This window comes from Erythrolamprus reginae, chromosome 6 (genome assembly GCF_031021105.1).
Source record: "Erythrolamprus reginae isolate rEryReg1 chromosome 6, rEryReg1.hap1, whole genome shotgun sequence".
NCBI lineage: Eukaryota > Metazoa > Chordata > Lepidosauria > Squamata > Dipsadidae > Erythrolamprus > Erythrolamprus reginae.
In genome coordinates this window covers 76,239,490-76,258,089 of record NC_091955.1, presented here as the reverse complement: position 1 = coordinate 76,258,089, position 18,600 = coordinate 76,239,490, and the positions used below count along the sequence as shown (strand labels likewise).

General features: G+C 42.4%; 1 protein-coding gene across 1 annotated transcript in view; it reads right to left on the bottom strand.

The window, feature by feature from the left end:
- Positions 1-18,600, bottom strand: part of HIPK2 (homeodomain interacting protein kinase 2) — a 240,934-nt gene that overhangs the window by 120,526 nt on the left and 101,808 nt on the right. Inside the window, exon 2 of the mRNA XM_070756302.1 lies at positions 10,391-11,483. Coding sequence (XP_070612403.1) covers positions 10,391-11,483 — 1,093 coding nt within the window. The remainder of the gene's footprint in view (positions 1-10,390; positions 11,484-18,600) is intronic.

Genomic DNA, 18,600 nt, shown 5'->3' with positions numbered 1-18,600 from the left:
TACAGCCAAGCATCCTACTTGCTTTCCCTACCGCCTGACTGCACTGTTCACCCATTTTGAGACTGTCAGGTCTCGCTAAAGCACTGAAGCTGACAAATACAGAGTGACATGAGGATTATAAAATAATGAACATTATGAACATTGGAATCTCCAGTACTGTTCTTGCTCTTAAAAAGAAAGAGTTTTGTGCTGACAGTCCAAATTGTTTAAGACTAGTAAAAGTTCCATTTTATACCTGGAAAAAAACATTGCCAAGGATTACTGTGGCTATAAATCCAAGTATAGGTTGGGAATAACAAGGAATTTAGGGGCAGTAAAGAAATTAATGTACTCAAATAGAAAATAAATCAGTAATTACGAGTAGAGTTTGGATAGAATTATTTAAAGCTTTTGCTGCAATAAAGTAAGTACCAAGAGAGATATTCCTGGAATAGACATTTGGGAAGAGCCTGTCCAAATCTTCTCTTTACTTCCAATTTACAAAACAAGATCCAGCTCACCAAACCCTTTCTTCATTTCCTCTGTACCTGAGGCAGAGACACTGCAAAAGTATCTCCCTCCACCAGGATAAAAAAAAGGTCCCCCTCCCAATATTAAATACTAAATGTAGATAATAATAATAATAATAATAATAATAATAATAATAATAATAATAATAATAATAATTTATTAGATTTGTATGCTGCCCCTTTCCGAAGACTCGGGGCGGCTCACAACAAGGATAAAAACAATATTATACTGGCACAAATCTAATATTTAAAAAAACCCTAAAAACCCTATCATAATTAAAAACCAAACAGCACATACATACCAAGCATAAATTATAATAAGCCTTGGGGAAAGGTGTCTCAAATCCCCCATGCCTGGCGGTATAGGTGGGTCTTAAGTAGTTTATGGAAGACAAGGAGGGTGGGAGCAGTTCTAATCTCCAGGGGGAGTTGATTCCAGAGGGCCGGGGCTGCCACAGAGAAGGCTCTTCCCCTGGGGCCCACCAGACGACATTGTTTAGTCGACGGGACCCGGAGAAGGCCAACTCTGTGGGACCTTATCGGCCGCTGGGATTCGTGCGGTAGCAGGCGGTTCCAGAGGTACTCTGGTCCAATGCCATGTAGGGCTTTAAAGGTCATTACCAACACTTTGAATTGTGACCGGAAACTGATCGGCAGCCAATGCAAGCCACAGAGTGTTGTAGATACGTGGGCGAATCTGGGAAGCCCCACGATGGCTCTCGCGGCCGCGTTCTGCACGATCTGGAGTTTCCGAACACTTTTCAAAGGTAGCCCCATGTAGAGAGCGTTGCAGTAATCGAACTTCGAGGTGATGAGGGCATGAGTGACTGTGAGCAATGACTCCCTGTCCAAATAGGGCCGCAACTGGTGCACCAGGAGAACCTGGGCAAACGCCCTCCTCGCCGAAAGATGATGTTCCAATGTCAGCTGTGGATCGAGGAGGACGCCCAAGTTGTGCACCCTCTCTGAGGGGGTCAATAGTTCCCCCCCCCCGGGTAATGGATGGACAGATGGAAGAATGTCCCATTTTTTCCATGTTCCCTTGACTAGTTGATTCCATTTCTGAAGTCTCTCTTTTCTATGTTCTACCTTTAAAAAACATTTTATTTGTTTTATAGTTATAAAAATATTTATTGTTACTTTAAAAAAAAATATTTGAAAAACTAGAGTGGGGGGGTGGATTGAATTTTAACCTAATCTTTTGTCATATAAGAAATTCTAAGATGTTCCTTCTCAGCTGCCTCTATTCTGCTATCCTAATCAAAACTTCAAGGGGAAGTTTGGGGAAAAGTAATATCCTGAAAACTGAAGCAGGAAATCCTTTAAAATGCAAATATCACCATGAAATATCATACAACAGATTTAAAGCCAAAAATTCCTTTCTCCTTTCTGTATGACGGAATTCAAATGATCAGTTGGAATATTGTTTATTGACTCCCAGGTATAATTTGTGTTGTGGTTAGCTCTGGCCCAGCTCCTGCCCCAAGGACTGTGGATGTGGGGGAGACATCCACATGCTGCAGGCCTGTTTTGCCCCTGGTGGAATCTGCTGATGAAGGCTCCTCTGACCAAGAAGACATGAGTGACAGGGAGGAGGAGAGTGTGGCAGACAGCTCAGAAGGAGATCAATTACCTAGCTCCTCCTTGGATTCAGAACAAGAGTTAATGATACAGCCACGCATGGCGAGAGCGATGCATAGGCAACAACAACTGAGAGATTATTATCAAAGAAAATGAGGCCACCTGTGGTTGGGTGGGGCTGTGGTAATTAGTGGGGCTGCTATAAATAGCAGCCTGTGGGTTTGGCCATTGAGGAGGATTATCTGATTGTTGTGTTTCGTGACTGCTTTGCTGCGTTTGACCTTTTGTGTGCTGATTTTTCCCCGCTTTGAAACTAAACCAGGGCAAAGTGTGTTTCACTTTGTGAAATAAGAAGGGCTGTGAATTGCCTCACAGCTGCAAGCTAAGTATCACAAAACTGATAAGGGACTTGTACAAATTACCAGTTTGTTTGGAGACCAGTGCTCTTTGCTATCCCAAAAGAGGGCTTAGTTTAAGTGAATTTTCATTATAAAGAACATTGTTTTGAATTTTCAAACGTGTGTGTGTCTGAAATTTGTACCTGTGAATTTTCGGGAGGAGTCTACCAGAAAGCCCGACAGAACAAATTTGGGATAAAATGTTTTATGCTTTACTTAACTAAAAGAATAGTGGTAGTGGTTTACAGGTCTCTACAATTTCTATGGCCGAAAATAATACTATACAAAGTTCAACCTTTAGAACTAAAACAAGAACGTTCAGTCAGCAACAGTAAATTCATAACTGAATTCAGGAAACAAACTGACTTAAATTCTGGCTCCCAGGGACGTATCTGTAAAACTGCTGGATTATCTGTAACAGGCTGTCAAAGATATTCATGGAGGAATTGTGCATGACATTAACTTCATATTTGTAAAGGAAACATAGAAAAAAACTCTCCAAAGTCAAGGCTGAGATCTCTTTTCCTGAACAAGATACAGCAACCTGCTATATACATTAAACTATTAGTCTATCTGAGAGCCAGCTTCAAGTGGTGTTTAAGGTATCAGGGTAAAAACTGGGGGACCATGAGTCCTAGTCTCACTTTAGGTACAAAGCCAGCTGGGTGCCCTTGGGCCAGTCATTTTCTCTCATGCCTGGGTTTGCGGAGAGGGGCGGCATATAAATCTAATAAATCTAATCTAAATCTAATCTAAACCACTTCTGAAAAACCTTGCTAAACTGCAGAGACTTGTCCAAACAGTCTGTCAAACACCAAAGAAATCAGGAGATCCAGAGACTTCAAATGGGTATAAACTGGGGTGGGCAGCAGGCAGGATGGGGTGGAACACAGTTCCACCGGCGGAAATGAAACTGCGTGTGCAGCTCCAGCTGATTGGCAGCTGTCACTTCCTGGATTACTGGTCTCGGCTGGGCTCTCCTTTCTCCCCCCCCCTGCTGCTGCTGCATCTGCGCTCCTTGCTTTTTTCCTCTTTCCTCCTTCCTGGCCTCGGACGAGCTTCACTCTCTCCTGCCCTGCTCCCCTGCAGCCTCACGTGGCCACCTCCCACCTGAGGTGCAACAGAAGGCATGGGTGGAAGCAGCGCTGAGCAGCATTTATGCTTCTGGCAGCACCCGTTCGCCTAGCTACCCACCCTGAGGCCAGGGGGGGGGGTATCCAAGGAAGGAGAACCCGGGAAACACAAAGCAAATTGTCACCCCAGTGAGCGACACTAGTAGGGTTGTAAATCGAGGACTTAACAGTTCACTTGAATTATGATGATCGTTCAAGCCATTCCCACCTGGTCACATGACCATTAATCCACGCCCACAAAATAAGCCACACCCACAGTGTGGCAGTAAAAATTTTGGCTGCCCATTACTGGGTATAAAGATCTATTGCAAGCTTAAGGTCTCTACAAGAATCTGATCTACTAACAATGAAGGGAAATTGGCAGGAGTCAAGAATAGAGAGGAATTCAAGGTGGGCTGAACATAAAGCTCTTGTGGGCCTGAAGGGATTCATGACTCATGATGCATTTGACACACACATACACACATTTTAAGCTCAGCCTGGTCATCTCCTAATCCAGGAGTGTCAAACTTGGATTTCTTCGAGGGCTGGATCAGCATTGTAATTCTCCTGCATGGGACGGCCGGAGGGACGGGAACAGAACGGGATGTCTCTGCACCCTGCCAACCAAAATGGCCTCCACCCGCCTCCGGTACCCTGATTTGGCCAGTAGATTGCTTCCAAAGGCCGTCCAGGCCAAAAATATGGCCCCCTATTTTGGCTGCCGGAGGCATCACACACTGGTCATTTGCTATTTCCAGGCTGGCCCCACGGGTCAGATTTAGGCATCCCGCGGGCCAGATGTAGCCTGTGGGCCTTGAGTTGGACAAGCCCTATCCTCCCAGTTTCTAAGAAATGGATACAACTGAAACGAAAGTGGGGGAAATGTCCATCTAACCCAATGTCTTTCCTTTCTTTCACCTATCTTATATATTCTCTTCCTTTCATATATCCTCTCCTCTAAGTTCACTTTCACCCTCTTTTATATTATCACATGTCTATTTTTCTTCCTATGTATTTGTGTATTGGACAAATGAATGAATGGATGGATGGATGAATGAATGAATGAATGAATGAATGAATACATAAATAAATAAATAAATAAAGGAGAGGAAAGGTTTCTGAGAAAGAAGAAACTTCAAAATCCAAGCTGAAATCCCTCTCGCACCTGCTACGTTATCTTTTCTCTCTCTCTCTCTTTAATCTAGGAATGACAGGAATTCAATCTAGGACTTCTTAACCTGTAAAACAGATATTCATCCTTAGTGTTTTAACATAGTCACAGTTGCATAAATAGCTTTGAATAATTATCACATCCTTGAAGAGCTATGTTTACAACAGCATTCCCAATCTAGGCTTCCTCTAGATTTGTTAAAACTCTCAGCAATGTTCATGCTCACTGGGGAATTCGGACATAGGGGAAAGCTGGTCTACAAGTGTCCCTGAAATAATATTATGTAATGTGCTCCAAAACTGAGTTAGAACCTTAGCTCACCTAACTCAACAGGTTGTACTGCACAGTAAATTGTATTGATTTAAGAGTTTTGTTTTCAGTGCCTATATAGGCACTACATATCAGACTGGATAGAGCCAAAGCCAGCAATACATAGGAGCAAAAGCGATTATGAGCAGGGAATTTTCTTGTCTCTGGGCACTGCCACACCAATACCATTTTAACTGGTCAATCTATAAGACGCAGCTTGAGGATGATTCAGAATTGTCTGCATTTCTGCCAACCGCAAAATGTTGAGAATAAGGAGCAAGGAATTTTGTTTAATTGCCATCTCATCCCAAGCTGTGACAACTTCTGAGGTTTTAAAAAACTAAAATCTCTCTTCATCCACTATCCTTACTCCATCTTCTACACGTCTCCCTAGTTGTATGTGTGCGGGGTATGTGCCTTCGAGTCAGTGTTGACGCCAAAATGTCTCTCCGTCTAGTTATGTGCCATGGATGGATGGATGGATGGATGGATGGATGGATGAATTGATGGATGGATGGATGGATGAATTGATGGATGAATGGATGAATGGATGAATGGATGGATGGATGGATGGATGAATGGATGAATGAATGGATGAATGGATGGATGGATGGATGGATGGATGGATGGATGGATGGATGGATGGATGGATGGATGGATGAGCGACCAAACAAACAATTGAATGGTTTCTCTGTGGTGGGAAAGAAACCATCAAATCATTTTTCCACCTGATCGGCTGAAAATCTAGGGTAGTGATGGTGAACCTTTTTTGGTTCTCGTGCCAAGAAGATGCCTGCATCCACACTAGCCTGTGTGTGCCTCCACCCATGTCACTGCGAATGTACACAACCACCCCTTGCACACTCCCACCTTGTGCTACCCCCTACGCATGCGCGCATGGCAAAAAAGAGCCGAATGGGCCAACTGGAAGTACTAAAGTGAACTTCAGCTTGGCCCATTCTGCCATTTTCGTTCTCCCCAGCCTTCAGGGAAGCCTCCTGAAGCCGGGGAATGGTGAAAAATGGCCCAACGGGACAATCAGAAGTTTTTTTCTGAATTTCTGGATGGGCCGTTTTTCTGTCCCAAAGTTTCAGAAGGCTTCTGAGAAACCTAGGGAAAGTGAAAACAAGCCTCCAAAACAGCTGGCCAGCATGCACTCTGGAGCTGGCATACGGCAACAGCTTGCATGGCCTCTGATATGGCTCTGTGTGCCATTTTTTGTGCCGTTTTTTTCTTCTGAGCATCCGCAGAAGCCGAGTTTTTGGCACTGTGCATGCGGTGAATATCTTGTTTTTGGCTTCTTTTCCTCCCAGATTTTTCGCCACTGAGTGTGCGTACACGCACGAGGCCTGCCCACGCAGCACAGGAGGAAGCGAACCGGCAGCAAGCTAAGTTAGAACCCACCCCTGAGTCAGTCCCATATAGGCCAAGATCTGGGCGCAGTCATTTGAGATGGCAAGGTCATACTGGGAATCTGAATAATAGCTAATAGCTCTTTCTGTTCCTAGTGCTGAAACAGGAAATGGCGCAAGTTCTTTCATCAGCAGATTACCGTTCTACCTTTCCTCCCTGCCCCAATTACTTTAAGGCCTGAATGTGCTAACAAGAAAGATTAAAGCTGCAAGAAGACCTGGTTTAATTAAAAATGTTTAAAGGAACATTCTAAGGTTTCCTGTAAATCACCTGGAGTCCCATTTGTTAGGTACAAATTTTTAAGTTACAGGAAAAAGACTCCATTTTTCCTGTAACTTAAAACTTCCCCATTGTTTCCAAATGTAAAATAATGCACTTGGGGAAAAGGAATCCTCAATCTGAGTATTGTATTGGCAGTTCTGTGCTAGAAAAAAATTCAGAAGAGAAGGATTTAGGGGTAGTGATTTCTGACTGTCTCAAAATGGGTGAGCAGTGTGGTCGGGCGGTAGGAAAAGCAAGTAGGATGCTTGGCCGCATAGCTAGAGGTATAACAAGCAGGAAGAGGGAGATTGTGATCCTGATGTATAGAGTGCTGGTGAGACCACATTTGGAATACTACTGTGTTCAGCTCTGGAGACCTCACCCACAAAAAGATATTGACAAAATTGAACAGGTCCAAAGACGGGCTACAAGAATGGTGGAAGGTCTTAAGCATAAAACGTATCAGGAAAGACTTAATGAACTCAATCTGTATAGTCTGGAGGACACAAGGAAAAGGGGGGACATGATCGAAACATTTAAATATGTTAAAGGGTTAAATAAGGTCCAGGAGGGAAGTGTTTTTAATAGGAAAGTGAACACAAGAACAAGTGGACACCATCTGAAGTTAGTTGGGAGAAAGATCAAAAGCAACATGAGAAAATATTATTTTACTGAAAGAGTAGTAGATCCCTGGAACAAACTTCCAGCAGACGTGGTTTGTAAATCCACAGTAACTGAATTTAAACATGCCTGGGATAAACATACAGGAAATAGTATAAGGGCAGACTAGATGGACCATGAGGTCTTTTTCTGCCGTCAGTCTTCTATGTTTCTATCTCTGGTGGTTAATAACAGTAAATTATAGTATTCCCCCAACAATTCATTTACACAAAACGTTTGCAAAGATCTTCTATATCTTGAAGGGTACAAGGGAGAATCAGCCCTTCTCAGATTATCCCTTCTGCCATTTCAGAAGCAACCCTAAACATGAGCTTCAAAATATTGTCCATCAAGACAGGATTTAATTATCACAAACAAGATATTTTTTAAAAAACACATTTGTTTTGTAGGACTGATTGTTATCCTGTTTTGTTTGGTGTTTTAATCAATGTTTAAAACATTCACCTGCAATGTATATTTTCTGAAATCAATTTTATCATTTATTTATAATGAACTGTCAATAAATTCAATGTAAAAACAAATTGTATTGTTTTCCAATCTGGCTTAGGTTACATGCTATCTCTAGTATTAAAAATATCTATTTTTAAGAGATTTTTGTTCCACGATGCTTTTTACCTGTGACATACCCTGACGGCCATCTATATATGCCGGAGTAATCATAAATATATTCCTTATGTTATGTGGTAGCCCAATTCAGTTTCCTGATAGAGAAATTAGCTAAAATGGGTGTGATCACTTCAATGTCAGAAACTTGCAAACATTACACAAACATAATCAAGGATTTCCCTGATGCCATGACTAAAATGCTCTAATACCATGATACCTTCTTCCCAGATAACAAAACATTCTCCTTTTTTAATTTTATATTTGATATATGCCTAAATTTCAAATTCTTCTGTGGTCTTGGACAGCCTATGAACTATCACAGGTAATATCGCACACACCCCACCCCAATTCCAGATTGTTAATCACCATCTTTAAAAATAAATGTTAAATTGTGTAATAAAATACAAATTAAATAAATAAATAAACAATAAAAATTAAATTTCAAGGGCCGCCAATGAGGCCCACAAACAAAATTGTGACCAGGTTAAGACGATAGCCTGAAGAATTAGAACTCAAAAATGTGGTTTTAGCACCATAGCAGAGCCTGCATTCAATATTCATGGCAACTTTTTTTTTTAGTTAGGGTCAGTTGCTTACCCAATTCTGAAAAGTTGCTTTCATCCAGGGTTTAAAATCTGGATTTTAATAGACAGTAGGGAGCAACACGACTGACAAATGGCTCTATCAGTCTTCTGTGCATCTTGCTCGGTTCTTGATAAGAACTACAAAGTCAAGTGTTTCCATTTTTGTGTCCACCCCCTGTAGCATTACCTAATTTTTACAGGCAAAGCAACTACTGCTTTTAAATTGTGAGACATGGTGAGCATACTTTGCTCAAATCTACCCAATTCGAGCATGTCCATGGTATATTTAGATCAAATCAACCATAATGAAGAATCACCTTACTGCTTAATTCTGGACTTCTTAGCCTGCCAGATCTAAAACAACAGACTCTTTGGCCACCTAATGGCCAAATTAATTTACATACAGCATAATTCTATGAAATGTCATACTATAAGGAATTTACTGTGAAAGAATGTACCAAGGGCCACATGGAGCTGGAGGTGAAACTCAGATATTTCTGCACCACCACTGTGGCATACTGAAAAAAAGAGCTATGATATCTTAATAATGTTTGATGCTACTTCCTCATCACTTCACATTACCAAAGGCATATAGCAGTGATGTAGAACCTATGGCGCGGGTGCCACAGGTGGTACTTGGAGCTATATCTGCTGGCATGCAAGCCGTTGCCCTAGCTAAGCTCCAATATAGAAACATAGAAGACTGACGGCAGAAAAAGACCTCATGGTCCATCTAGTCTGCCCTTATACTATTTCCTGTATTTTATCTTACAATGGATCTATGTTTATCCCAGGCATGTTTAAATTCAGTTACTGTGGATTTACCAACCACGTCTGCTGGAAGTTTGTTCCAAGGATCTACTACTCTTTCAGTAAAATAATATTTTCTCATGTTGCTTTTGATCTTTCCCCCAACTAACTTCAGATTGTGTCCCCTTGTTCTTGTGTTCACTTTCCTATTAAAAACACTTCCCTCCTGAACCTTATTTAACCCATTAACATATTTAAATGTTTCGATCATGTCCCCCCTTTTCCTTCTGTCCTCCAGACTATACAGATTGAGTTCATTAAGTCTTTCCTGATACGTTTTATACTTAAGACCTTCCACCATTCTTGTAGCCCGTCTTTGGACCCGTTTTGTCAATTTTGTCAATATCTTTTTGTAGGTGAGGTCTCCAGAACTGAACACAGTACTCCAAATGTGGTCTCACCAGCGCTCTATATAAGGGGATCACAATCTCCCTCTTCCTGCTTATTATACCTCTAGCTATGCAGCCAAGCATCCTACTTGCTTTTCCTACCGCCCGACCATGTGTGTGCCAGCTAGCTGATTTTTGGCTTGCACAGGGGCTCTGGGAGGGTGTTTTTGGCTTCCAAAGAGCCTCTGGGGAGATGGTGGAGGTTTTCCCGATTCCAGGGAAGCCTTTGGAATCTGCGGAGGGTGAAACACAAGCCTACTGGGCCCACCTGTAGGGAAACAGGCTGTTTCTGGCCTCCAGAGGGCCTCTGGGGGAGGGAGGCAGCGGAAGCTGTTTTTGCCCTCCCCAGGCATTGAATTATGGATGTGGGCACTCGCGCATGTACAATAGCGCGCATGCATGCTCTTCCGGCACCCGAGGAAAGAAAGGTTCGCCATCACTGACATATAGTATTGCAGTTACCAAGCGGCAGGAATCAAATAGCATTCAGTTTGCTTATTTGCATGGTTAAATGCTTTCAAGGAATACTGTAGGCTAATCCATTTGCCCGTGAAGTCTCTTACCTGTAGTATCTGGACTGAAGGTAAGTCGAGCACACAGCTTTGGACACATGACTAGCAGAACCAAAGTCAATCACCTTGACCCTATAGGGCTGCCGAGATGGATCCACCAACATGATATTTTCCGGCTTGAGGTCAGCATGGATCAAACCCAAGCTTTTCAATTTCATGAGAGCTGTGGCGACCTGCTGTAATATTGGCCTGATGTACTTGAGGGGCAACGGACTGAACTTGTTTTGCTTTAAAAAATCGTACAAGTTCTGTTCTAACATCTCAAAAACCAAGCAGGTGTGGTTCTTGTGCTGGAAACATTCGTAGGCTCGGACAAAGTTGTAGTCATCGGCGCTTTCGGTGCTTAACCGAGCCAAGATGCTCACTTCAATCTGACCTTGCCTGGCATAGGAAGGATGGTTTTTAAGAATCTTGATGGCCACGATTTCATTGGTGCCACGTTTCCAGCACTTCACAACTTGCCCAAAAGTACCACGGCCAAGAAATTCCAACACTTCGTACGTGTTGGTCATGGAACATAGCACTTCGTGTTGCACCAACTGGTAATCCCCTTCGCTGTTGGAGCCACTGTTTTTGGACGTGGCAGTGGACGTTGTGGTGGTGGCTACGGTGGCCCCACTGGCGTTATTCTGAATCATCGGTGGATGCTCTTCAATAATTTGAACACTGCTCGTGTTCTCAATTTCCTCACTTTTTCGCTTCAGTCCACATTTTTGGTAAGTATCCAAAAGGCTCACAGTGCTTCGACGCATCAGGTTGTGCGGTCCGCCCAATGCCTGCCCAGATACTGCAACCACGCCAGAGGTGCTGTTGGCAGATGTTACCACAATGTGCCCGGTGCTGGCTGGGAAGATGATGGTCTGCTCGTAAGGGATGCTGGGGTTTGGAATCTGGAGAGAGGCATTGATGGCAGCGGCCGCTTGAGAAGATTGCACGTTTTTGCTCTGACTATAGACTTTGCTATGTGTGCCGTACCCAGTCATATCCCAGTTGGAACTTGGTTCGACTTTCAGCTTCTTCACACTACAGAAGGCACTTGATTGAAGAGTATGAGGAGAGAAAACTTGCACATGGGAGGCCATACCTGTATCAGGAAACAAGAGGAGACAGTAATGAGCAGATAAGATTGGACAACATTTAATGCCAAATTACTCAAAGTTATTTCCAACACTTCAACCTTCCCAGAGGTTCCCATGTTGTGGTGACCCCCAACAAGTGGTGGGCCCCAGCTACAATGGTGGGGAATGCTGTTCCGGTGGCAGCCATGTAGGGCGTAGGCTAGCACTGGTGGCAATGCCGGGCAGGCATGTGCGTGCATGCACTACCAATGTTCCCCAGACCTGCACCTACCCTGCCCTGCTGCGAGCATTGCCTTCCTCCACCATTCACCCCTTGCTCGCCTCTCGTGCCGGCTTCCCCCACCGTCCATGCCGCCGCCGTTCGCCCCAAGAGTGAGAGGCAAGCACGGCAAGCAGATGGTGGGGGCGCAAACAGCAGCGGGCAACGGCGAGTGGTCACTTACTTGTTTGCCCATTTACGGGTTTTTCCACTTCTGCACATGCACAGAAGTGAAAAAACCATAGAAATTGTGTGCATGCGCATACAAAGGGGTGGAAGCGGGGGGTGCTCCTGGCCCATTCCGGTAGGGCCGGGAATGGTAGCCTGCTCTTGCCCCCAACCATAAGTCTAGCACCAATTACCCCAACAAAGCTTTAAGCTGATTGGCAGGAAACGACTGATTGGTCGGATTGTAAAAATATGTTCCAAGGCGCCAGAATAGAAGCTTTAGTTCCTAACACCATGGGAAATTCGTCTTTTCGCATGGTCTTAGGCGACTCTTATGAAATGATCGTTTGACCCCCAAAGGGGTCTTGACCCCCAGGTTGAGAACCACTGTTCAAAACCAGTAACAGTACAGTTAAAACCCACAATGAACGAAAGTCACCTAATGTAAAATTACAATAACATATCTACTCCGCCAATATATTCAGACACTGCATACCATTAGGATTGGAAAGGAATAACTAATGACGGCAAACATAAACAATGGGAGTCAGCTTGAACGATTTAGGAAAAATGTTCCTATCAGCAGGAGTTACCCTTGAGAAAACCCCACCTCTTTCATTTTTAAAAGAACCTGTTAAAAAAGAACATTTTAAAAAAGAAATCTCTTTTCTCTATGTCAGATAAAGGCGCGATAGATCTTTTCTATTAATGCAAAACCTCACATTTGCCTTGTATTACAGAAAATATATTAGGTTCAAGATGCAAAATTAAGAACTTCTGCTAGATCTCTAATCCTCTAGCAAAGATCACAAAATTTGAAGACAAATTTGTTTTATTTATCTGTCTGTTGATTTGTTTATTTTTGTCATATTTGTACAGCTGCCATTTCACAAAATCTGACTCTCGCCATCTTACAAAATATAAACGTTCCAAAGGTGACAGGTGATTAAGAGAACTGTAGCAGGACTGTGTATGTGAAAGAAGGGGGGAGAGAGGGGGGGGAGAGAGGGAGGGAGAGAGAGGGAGGGACGGAGGGAGGGAGAGAGGGAGGCAGGGAGGGAGAGAGGGAGGGAGAGAGAGGGAGGGAGGGAGAGAGGGAGGGAGAGAGGGAGGGAGAGAGGGAGAGGGAGGGAGGGAGAGAAAGAGAGAGAGAGGGAGGGAGAGAAAGAGAGAGAGAGGGAGGGAGAGAGGGAGGGAGAGAGGGGGGGGAGAGAAAGAGAGAGAGGGAGAGAGGGAGGGAGGGAGAGAGAGGGAGGGAGGAAGGGAGGGAGAGAGGGAGAGAGAGAGGGAGGGAGAGAGAGGGAGAGAAAGAGAGAGAGAGGGAGGGAGGGAGAGAGGGAGGGAGAAAAAGAGAGGGAGAGAGAGAGAGAGGGAGGGAGGGAGGGAGGGAGAGAGGGAGGAAGAGAGAGAGGGGGGAGGGAAGGAGAGAAAGAGAGAGAGAGGGAGAGAGAGAGAGAGAGAGAGAGAGAGAGAGAGAATGAAAATGTGCAGGAGGATCTGTATTATGACTGAAATTCTGGGGAAGAGTTTAAGTATTTCCACTTCAATGGCATTTTCTCTGTGTAATCCATCAGGCAATTTGCTGCACTAGGGGAAAAACATATTTGGAAATATATGTCACAAGCCTGGATTTTATTTTACCTCTCGTTTGGCAACTCATATTTACTTAGAGTTACTTTTATGGTTGATCGTTTTGAATGAAAGCTGCCTTCCTAGCAATGACATCATTACCAATAAACATTATTGTTTTTTTAAAAAAAATGGGTCAAATAGATCCCCCAGCTGCCACAGGAAACTGAAATAGATCAGTTACTAAATCCCTGGATGATGCTGGGGCAATTCATTGTGAATTCATTATTTTATTTCTCAGATGTGTTAATCACACCAGAGCAAAAAGCACTTGAATCACGGAGATTAAAAACAAGCCAGTCGACGAATTAAAAACTGAAGCAAAAGCCACGGCAATTGAAAACATGATAAAATAACAATTAACACAGTGATTAAAATAAGTGTGCTCCGTGTGTCTATGTTAAGAAAGTGTGTGCTTGTGTATTAAACAGAAATTTAAAGACTTTGAAACTTAAAAGATAAACAAGACTCGGATTATTATAATATTTGGGGAAGTTTTATGATTGGATAGAAAACTCAGAGATACGTATGTATTAGTAACTGGTTAATTTTGGGAAAAATTGAAACACGAGAATTTGATTTAAACTTTGGAAGCCAGATGGCAAAGAAGAGAAATGGTGGTAGCACTATATAATGATATAACACAAAATTTACTTATTGTTTAGATTTTAAACATATAGAACTTTATTTTATGAAGTAGGTGATATATTTTAACGTTTTTTAAATTTATTAGATTTGTTATGAATTGTCTTATTGTATGCTGTGAGCCGCCTCGAGTCTACGGAGAGGGGCGGCATACAAATCTAATAAAATAAATAAATAATAAATATTATGAATAGTTTCTTTTCTTAAAGATATATATATAGAATTTTAAATTAGCTATATGATACAATATTAAAATTAGATAAAAGACATTTTATTATTAGAAACATAGAAGACTGACTAATGAAGTTTGATGTTACTTCCTCATCACTTCACATTATCAAAGACATATAGCAGTGGTGGCGAACCTATGGCGCGGGTGTCATAGGTGGCACGTGGAGCTATATCTACTGGCATGCAAGCCGTTGCCCTAGCTAAGCTCCAATATAGAAAACATAGAAACATAGAAGACTGACTGCAGAAAAAGACCTCATGGTCCATCTAGTCTGCCCTTATACTATTTCCTGTATTTTATCTTACAATGGATCTATGTTTATCCCAGGCATGTTTAAATTCAGTTACTGTGGATTTACCAACCACGCCTGCTGGAAGTTTGTTCCAAGGATCTACTACTCTTTCAGTGAATTATTATTATTATTATTATTATTATTATTATTATTATTATAATATTATTATTATTCTTTGCATTGATGTAATGTAACTGTTTATAGTAAGACGGAGAGGAAGAATTTTTATCTAGATTTTAAAGAACTGATTGTATAAAATTAGTAGAATTTAAAGAATTGAATTGTGTAATAATTAATAGAAAATTTTCGACGAGGAGAGAGAAGAGCCTCCATTGAGGGAGTAATAAGAAAACTTTATAGATGATTGATTTTAAGCATTGTTGTTGTGTTTGTAACTACCGGTATACAGTGATCCCTTGATTATCACGAGGGTTCCGTTCCAAGACCTCTCGCGATAATTGATTTTTCGCGATGTAGCGGTGCGGAAGTAAAAACACCATCTGCGCATGCACGCCCTTTTTCCATGGCCGCGCATACGCAGATGGTGGAGCGACGAAAGTTCGGAGGCTGGCAATGGTTGTTTTTCATGCCGGCCACTCCCCCCAGCGCCTCCGGGCTCCTCGCCGCTACCCCCCGCCCGCCCGATTCGCCCCTCTCACCGGCTTTCTTGGGGCACGAGTCCTCCTTCAGCAGCACTTGTGGCAACGGCTTCTCGGCTTTTAGAATGCCCGCCTCCTTCCTTCCCTCCCTCCCTCCTTCCCTCCCTCCTTCCTTCTCTCCTTCCTTCCTTCCCTCCTTCCCTCCTTCCTTCCCTTCTCTCCTTCCCTCCCTCCCTCGTTCCCTCCCTCCTTCCTTCCCTCCCTCCTTCCCTCCCTCCGCACGTATTTTTAATTTATTATTTTTTGAAAAATCGCGATATAGCGTTTCGTGAAGCTCGAGATCGCGAAAATCGAGGGATCACTGTATACTGTTTCACTTTATGGTGGAGAAAATAAAAAAATCTTATACTAAAACAGAAACAAAATATCACATAGAGAAAACTATTTCATATAAGATGAAAGGTCTGAGAGAGAAGAAGATAGCAGAGTAGGTCAGTGATTTTCAACCTTTTTTGAGCCACGGCACATTTTTTACATTTACAAAACCATGGGGCACATTGAGAGGGGGGGGGGGGCTAAAAAAAGCTTGGACAAAAAAAAATTATCTCTTCCTTTTGCTGTATTTCTCTCTCCCCCTCTTTCTCTCCCTCTTTTTTCTCTCCATCCCTTTCTTTCTTCCTTCTTTCCTCTTTTTTGCTCTTTCTCTCTCCCTCACTACCTCCCTCTGTCTTTCTCCCACCTTCCCTCCCTCTCTTTCTCTCTCTTGCTTTCTCTCGTTTTCTTTCTCTCTTGCTTGCTTTCTCTCTTTTTCTTTCTTTCTCTCTTGCTTTCTTTCTCTTGCTTTCTCTCTTGTTTTCTTTCTCTCTTGCTTGCTTTCTCTTTTTATTTCTCTCTCTCTTGTTTTCTTTCTCTCTGAGCTTCGCGGCACACCTGACCATGTCTCGCGGCACACTAGTGTGCCACGGCACACTGGTTGAAAAACACTGGAGTAGGTATCAAGTAAATCAATAAAAAAATATTTTTTAAAAAAGAGTAGGTATCAAGAGGACAGCTCTGGAGAAGATATTTCAAATGGACGTAAGAAAAGTTGTGCTGAATCAACAATATGGATAAGAAGAAACAAAATGCAGTAATCCTTCAGCAATGGGGGTAAATCCACACTTTCTACTGGGCTCCAAGCAACTCAAAAGCGAAGAATACAACAGAAAAGTTATCTGATATAATCATAATGGACAGTTCCCATCAATAGTGTATTGAGCATCTGTCACAACTTTGCTGGATATTCGTTGAGGAAGAGATGGTAGAAATGAGAAAACTGAACCTGGATTTTCAAGACCAGGCAAGAACTGGATACAGCCATTAGCACAAGGTAGAAAAAATAATAATAGAAACATAGAAGACTGATGGCAGAAAAAGACCTCATGGTCCATCTAGTCTGCCCTTATACTATTTTCTGTATTTTATCTTAGGATGGATATATGTTTATCCCAGGCATGTTTAAATTCAGTTACTGTGGATTTATCAACCACGTCTGCTGGAAGTTTGTTCCAAGGATCTACTACTCTTTCAGTGAAATAATATTTTCTCATGTTGTCTTTGATCTTTCCCCCAATTAACTTGGACAGAAGGAAAAGGGGGGGGACATGATCGAAACATTTAAATATATTAAAGGGTTAAATAAGGTCCAGGAGGGAAGTGTTTTTAATAGGAAACAGAACACAAGAACAAGGGGACACAATCTGAAGTTAGTTGGGGGAAAGATCAAAAGCAACATGAGAAAATATTATTTTACTGAAAGAGTAGTAGATCCTTGGAACAAACTTCCAGCAGACGTGGTAGATAAATCCACAGTAACTGAATTTAAACATGCCTGGGATAAACATAGATCCATCCTAAGATAAAATACAGAAAATAGTATAAGGGCAGACTAGATGGACCATGAGGTCTTTTTCTGCCGTCAGACTTCTATGTTTCTATGTTTCTATGTAACTTCAGATTGTGTCCCCTTGTTCTTGTGTTCACTTTCCTATTAAAAACACTTCCCTCCTGGACCTTATTTAACCCTTTAACATATTTAAATGTTTCGATCATATCCTCCCTTTTCCTTCTGTCCTCCAGACTATACAGATTGAGTTCATTAAGTCTTTCCTGATATGTTTTATGCTTAAGACCTTCCACCATTCTTGTAGCCCGTCTTTGGACCCGTTCAATTTTGTCAATATCTTTTTGTAGGTAAGGTCTCCAGAACTGGACACAGTATTGAATGAAGCGTCTATTACAGAAAATATTAGGTTTCTTCCACCATCCGACTAATCTAGACCCTCACACCAGGAAAAATGTAATCTAGACCCTCACACCAGGAAAAATATAATCTAGACCCTCACACCAGGAAAAACCACAGGATTTAATGCCATATTTCCTGAATCTTCCTCCTCCTAGATGTTTATCTAATGACAACGATGGATCTAAAAGCCCTCCCAATATACAAACCTGGTCTTGCTGGGGAAATTGACAGCTTCCAGAATACCAGACAAATGTATTTCATACTAACAGTACTTCTGCTTAGCCTGCATTCAGTTTCATTCCTAGTGAGGGATACTTTTCAAACAACAGAGGAGAACTAGACCAACAGATCACAAAAGGAGGTAGGCACATCACCACATAATTACTTATCAGCAGCCCTACATCTGTGAGTAGCATATTGGCTCGGCACAAGAAATACTGGTGCTTATCAACAATTAAACCAGCTTATGCACCAGCTATGCGTGTCGATCCGTGCGCTTTGAAAAATAAGATGATTGACCTCTTGGATGGGGACTGTGCAATTCCAGCAAATATTCCTACAATATATCACATTCTCACAATTTACTAATAGCTGCAGATAGGTACAAACAGGATTGCTTCATCTGAATGTTACCTTCTACCCTGCTATACTTCTCCCCTCCCAGGAAATCTGAAATGGTCTCTGATGGTTGGTCTGAGCCAGGGGCAGGGATATTTGTTCATGGCATCGGACCAGATTTTTCTCGGGCCACACGAATCCCAGCGACCAGTTAGGTCCCACAGAGTTGGCCTTCTCCGGGTCCCGTCGACTAAACCAGTGTTTCCCAACCTTTTTTGAGCCGCGGCACATTATTCATGTTTTCAAAATTCTGGGGAACACTGAAGGGGGGGGCGGGGGGGCTAAAGAAAAGTTTGGACAAAAAAAATATCTCTTCCTCCATTTCACTCTATTTCTCCCTCCCTCTTTCTCTCTCTTCCTTCCTTCCCTTCTTTCTCTCCATCCCTCTTTCTTTCT